The 4,840-nt window shown below is 51.5% G+C and overlaps 2 protein-coding genes across 5 annotated transcripts in view; one reads left to right on the top strand and one right to left on the bottom strand.

The window, feature by feature from the left end:
* Window positions 1–4,840, bottom strand: part of XKR6 (XK related 6) — a 433,654-nt gene that overhangs the window by 420,766 nt on the left and 8,048 nt on the right. The gene's annotated exons all lie outside the window — the stretch shown is intronic.
* On the top strand, window positions 346–4,305 carry NEIL2 (nei like DNA glycosylase 2). 4 transcript variants are annotated; one of them, XM_052693290.1, is made up of 5 exons: window positions 346–405; window positions 1,463–1,640; window positions 2,127–2,458; window positions 3,218–3,414; window positions 3,855–4,305. In XM_052693290.1, exons 1-5 carry the CDS (start codon window positions 401–403, stop codon window positions 4,169–4,171), a joined length of 1,029 nt encoding a protein of 342 aa, XP_052549250.1. In that variant the 5' UTR covers window positions 346–400; the 3' UTR covers window positions 4,172–4,305. The 4 variants fall into 4 exon arrangements, with proteins under 4 accessions (XP_052549250.1, XP_052549270.1, XP_052549259.1 ...); XM_052693310.1 differs by having other exon boundaries at window positions 354–482; XM_052693299.1 differs by having other exon boundaries at window positions 354–522.

Here is a 4,840-nt window from a genome sequence, read left to right as displayed (position 1 = left end):
GCTTGGGTCTTGACTTTCCTGCTGGGCATCCTGGGGAGAGCTGGGGGTAACTGCTCTCATATTCAGTGCACCTGGAAAAGCAATGCTTTTTTTAATGCACAGGGAGAAAAACAGCCTAGATGTTTTCCATCTTGTAATACCATTAGCACAAAGGAAAAAAGATGAGCTCCTGCACTAGGATAGCACCTGAATGCCATCACAATTTATCTTTTTGCTCTTTTCACAGACGTGAGTTTGTGGAGCACATTGCTAATTCAGTCTAATTGCCTTCAGCTGAGCTCACAGATGCCACCCGTTAGCTGAAAGCACACACAGCTCTCATACAATCACCTCCTCTTTCTGATGGGGGGAAATTCAGACCCCTTCCCAGTTCAACCAGCCCCTGGGTCTGGTGTAATCGATGGGGTGGGTGGGGCCAGCACTTGAAACCTCATCCACTTCTCCTTTACCAGCCAGCAGAGGAGCTCTCTTGCTGCTTCTATGTTAGTGGTTGGAAGGGCCTTCTTTCTCTGGAGAAGGGTGGTAAGGAGATTTTGGGGTGTAAGGGATAGGAAAAGGGCAGTGCTGGTTTGGGCTGTGAGAGTGTTGAGAAGTGACTGAAGGCAGGGGAATGGTTCAGGAGCATGAGGTAGAAGAAGCTGTCAAAGAGGAAGGGAGGTGGCTGCTCAGTCTGTTGTGTACAGGGTAATGGCTTGGGGGCTGGGTGCAGTGTTTAGGGCAGGGGGGTGTGCAATGTGTGTGTGAAGGTGTTGGGTGAATTGCTTGTACTGTGCTGCTTGACACAAATCCAGTGCCTGGATAATCAGGGTGAAGACCTGGAGGGCAATGGTCAGAGCCTTTGGTGTCAAGAGCTGATCCCAGGGTTTTGGATTGCTGCTGGCACCTTCAGCAGCAGGAATGTCTTCTAGGTGGCTCTTGACCTGTTACTGGCTTTTGCCTGTAGTCTGAATGTGGTATGTAGCTAAATGGAGCTAGGGTGTGATTTAATTACCTCCCGCCCTAGGAAGCGTGGGGATTGAGCTCAGTCTTCTGTTGCTGCTAAAGCAGTCGTGTTTGTATAAGCAGTTAATACCTTTTTATCTCATGTCTTAGATCCAGATAATGTTCTCTGACATACATCATCTCTTGGAGCTTTTCCTGAAAGGCTTTGGCCCACTGCAGCACATGAAGGCTTTACAGCTGTGTTGCATTGCCCAGCCCTATTGAGGGTACATTCACGCAGCACTGCAGCTCACCACCCTGTGTAGGTGGCTGCTACGCAGGCTGCTTCTGCCTCTTATGGGCTGGGAGCTGCAGTGGGTGAGCACGTGTCCTTGCTCAAGCAGAAGATGGGTTGGAGGGCTGGGGCTGAAGCAGGCCCTACTGAAGGCTCTGGTTTCAGTTGCTGTGAGCTGATGCGAATGTGGGCTGTTGCTTCCTTGTGTTTTCTTGCTCTTTTTCTGAGCTGTAAGCTTTCCCTCAGCTCTAAGGCACCAAGGGTGAGAAGGACCTGCCTTTTAGAGATGCCAGAGGGCCCATCAGTGAGGAAGTTCCAGCTGCTGACCTCACGTTTTGTGGGACAAGTGGTGGCCAAGGTGGGGGGAAGCAGCAAGAAGATTAATGTGAATGACCTGAATGCCCTGAGGCTCCAGGATTCCCAGGTGAGCTGTGCTGAAGGTGACCCATATCAATCTGTGGCAGGTCTGAGAGGGAAGCCACAGCTACCCTGCATCTGTGTCACAGAAGGTGCGTGGCCTGAGAGTGGCACCAGGGTTGTGTGTGAGGCTGTCGTGGAAGGTTTATAGAAGATGAGTTGGTTTGTTCAGTATGTGAACGTCAAGAGGAGCAGCAGGCTTGTTCCTTTCAGCTGTGAGCTGGCACAGAGGCATCCCTTAGACCAGAAAGCCAGGTTTTACTTGGCTAGGTGGATGTCAGTGCTGTAGGTACCCATAACTATCTAAGCCACACTAGCCTCACCTCAGACTGCATTGTGGTTCCAGCTGTGGGTGCAGCTGTGTGTTGTTCAAGCCACTTGTGGTTGGTCTGAGTGTGTCTGTGTGTCTGCCGACATCTCTGTCCTGCCAGGAGCCTCCAGAGTAGCATCTGAACAGAGATCCTCAGGACATCCCACTTTTTTTCCCCCTCAGGTCCATGGGAAGAACTTATTCCTAGCGTTTGTGGCAGCCAGCTCTCCCTTAGAACCAAGTGTGGAAGAGACAGAGCTGCAAAAAGAGGCTGCCACAGGGTCTAGGTCCCTTGTTCAGGGAAAGCAAGGGCAGGTTTGTGCTCCATTGACTCCGACCCAGGAAGAAGAGCTGCAGGAACTGCAGAACTCCAGACCTGGTGCTCCAAGTGCAGCAGGGGGCCCAGGCAGTTGGCTGCGCTTCCACTTCGGTTTGTTTGGCAGCGTTCGGGCAAACGAGTTCTCAAGAGCAAGCAGAGCCAATAAGAGGGGGGACTGGAAGGATCCTATACCCAGGTATTTGGCAGAGGCCTCTTACAAATGTTCCTCTGTCATTCTGGAGAGGCCCCGTTCAGGGTAAATTGCTGTGGAAACGCTTTCAGTCCTCTCCTTCTTTCCCCTCAGTGTTAAAAGCAAGCCTAAGTGGTGATATTGTGTCTTCAGTAGATGTGAGGTGTATTCAACCAGGGAGTCAGCATTGGGTGGTTTGCTGTGGACGTGCTTCATTGTCTTGGTGTTGTATCCTTAGTGAGAGGTTTTCTGCCCTTTGCCTTCTGCCTCCTCCCAGCTTCAGCATCTGACTATTAGACTCATTAGTATTATATTGATAATCATGGGATTAATAGCATGCATCTAGGGTATTTGAAACAGCAGTGAAAATACCATTGTAGGAGCCCAGGCCACTGGTGGCGTATTAAGAGCCACTGGAAATGTATTAAGGGGTAAATACTGAAGGATAGTGCAGACCCAGCTCTTATGAACTGTTTAATTTGAGATTGTGGAGTCTCCTCCTCTGCAGATGTTTAGAATCTACTTGTATGTCTTCCCATGCAACTGGCTGTAGGGAACTTCTCTCTGCCTGCTGTTGTCTTTAGAACCTGCAGGGCAGCAGGAGGGATAACTGTCCATGAGTTGTGCGTATTTAGAACCTAAAAGCTAAACTGCTTTCTCTGCGCTTCCCATTCTTTGCAAGTCTCTTCAGCTAAACCAGAATACAACGAGTGGGTCAGGGTGTTTGTGGCTAGTGATCTCACTCATCTCTTCTGCGTCTCTCAGGCTGGTGCTGTATTTTGAGAGTGGAGGCTTCCTTGTTTTCTACAACTGCCGAATGCACTGGTGCTCATCTCCGGTGGCTGATCCCACTTCTGACATCCTGTCTGCAGAATTCCACCGTGGCCGGGCACTGGATGCCCTCTGCACATCTCATCCCATCTGCTACACCCTCTTGGACCAGAGATACTTTTCAGGGCTGGGTGAGCTCCAGAGCACAGTGGCAGAGCAAGAAAGAAGAGGGGTGGGATGCCTGCACCCAGATCTGCATGTTGGAGCTTCTGTTCCTTAAGGTTGGGTTGATCCAGCTGAGAGGACACGTGGTGGTTTTGGGGAGGAGAAGGCTTGCAATCTCTAGCTGCAGGCTTCAGATGCTTGAGTGCAGCCTTTGTGTGCAGTGAGCTGTTGTAGCATGGGTGGTTGGTACTTGTGAGAGAAGGATCCACTTGAAGCCTGGTGGGAAGAGACTATCCTCCAGTTTATTCCCAGCTGAAGGTTTACTTCTTGTAAGCCACCTCGGATACAGGAAATGGCATTGCAAGGTGTGATCAATCAGGCTGAAATCAGAGTGGCTGGATATATGGGTCTGTGTCTTCTTGCACAGAAATAGCCTTATGATCTCTTTATTTCTGACCCTTTGCAGGGAACATCATTAAAAATGAAGTCCTGTACCTGGTGAAGATCCACCCATTAACACAAGGATCTCTCTTGGCTCAGTCGGATCTGGAGCATCTGCTTGATTGTGCCATTCAGTTCACCTCCGACTGGCTGCAGAGCAAGCTGCAAGGCAAAGGGCTGCACCTGCAGATCTACCAGAAGGAGCAGTGTCCTCTTGGGCACGTAGTGATGAAAGGAGCCCTAGGACCCCCAGGTGGCTGGAAAAGGCTTACATGGTGGTGTCCTCAGTGCCAACCTGCAGTGCTGCCAGGGGATGGGGATCTGGCCCTGGGCACTGAGTGACGTGGCTCTGTGTTCCTATTTTTTTTTTTTCCTTGTGTAGTTCAGCATTAGATAATCCTGTGCCTGCTTAGAGCTGAGTACGCGTTGAGTAGTGATTAGGTGTGGTTAAAATTAAATGGTTGTTCCCTCCATCAGCTCTTAGCAGCTTCCTTCCAAAGGATGAAAACAACCCTCCGCAGTGCTCGGTGCTGCTCATCACTGCCCGCCTCTGAGCTGTCTGCCCCATTGGCAGGGGTGGCAATGCTCATTAAAACCCACCATTAAGCCATGGATCAGAAGTATGGTGGCTCTGGGGGTGTCAGTGCGTGACATGGAGCGCGTAAAACTCATCTTCTCAGACACAGGGTTTGGATTTTGGCTGGCCTGAGGGTTGGGCTCCTTGGGGGTCCCCCTCTGCCGTGGGCTGCTCTGTGGGGCTGCTGGCTGCGAGGGAGCACGGAGGAGAAACACCTTGGAGGGAATGCACGGTGGGTGACTGAGGCAAGCAGAAGCACTTCAGCTCTAGTTGGGAGTGAAGAAGAAGGAGCTTGGGGGCACGCCATGTCCCCAGGATGGCCGTGAGGATGCTCCAAGAGGGGGTGAGGAAGGGTGAGAGGCGGGGCAGCCATGGTGAAGCTCAGCCCCTCGCCCCCTCAGGGCGGCCACGCGAGTGCCGGTGGGCGCCGTCAC

This window comes from Tympanuchus pallidicinctus, unplaced genomic scaffold, assembly GCF_026119805.1.
Source record: "Tympanuchus pallidicinctus isolate F22 unplaced genomic scaffold, pur_lepc_1.0 scaffold1, whole genome shotgun sequence".
Taxonomy (NCBI): Eukaryota; Metazoa; Chordata; class Aves; order Galliformes; family Phasianidae; genus Tympanuchus; species Tympanuchus pallidicinctus.
This window is presented reverse-complemented; position numbering and strand designations above follow the sequence as displayed.

What these genes read in the sequence shown, in the direction of transcription:
- NEIL2 (XM_052693290.1), top strand. An exon ending in TGAGGCTCCAGGATTCCCAG is followed by an intron (nt 1,641 to 2,126) that starts GTGAGCTGTGCT and finishes TTTCCCCCTCAG; the next exon opens with GTCCATGGGAAGAACTTATT. An exon ending in TGGAAGGATCCTATACCCAG is followed by an intron (nt 2,459 to 3,217) that starts GTATTTGGCAGA and finishes TGCGTCTCTCAG; the next exon opens with GCTGGTGCTGTATTTTGAGA.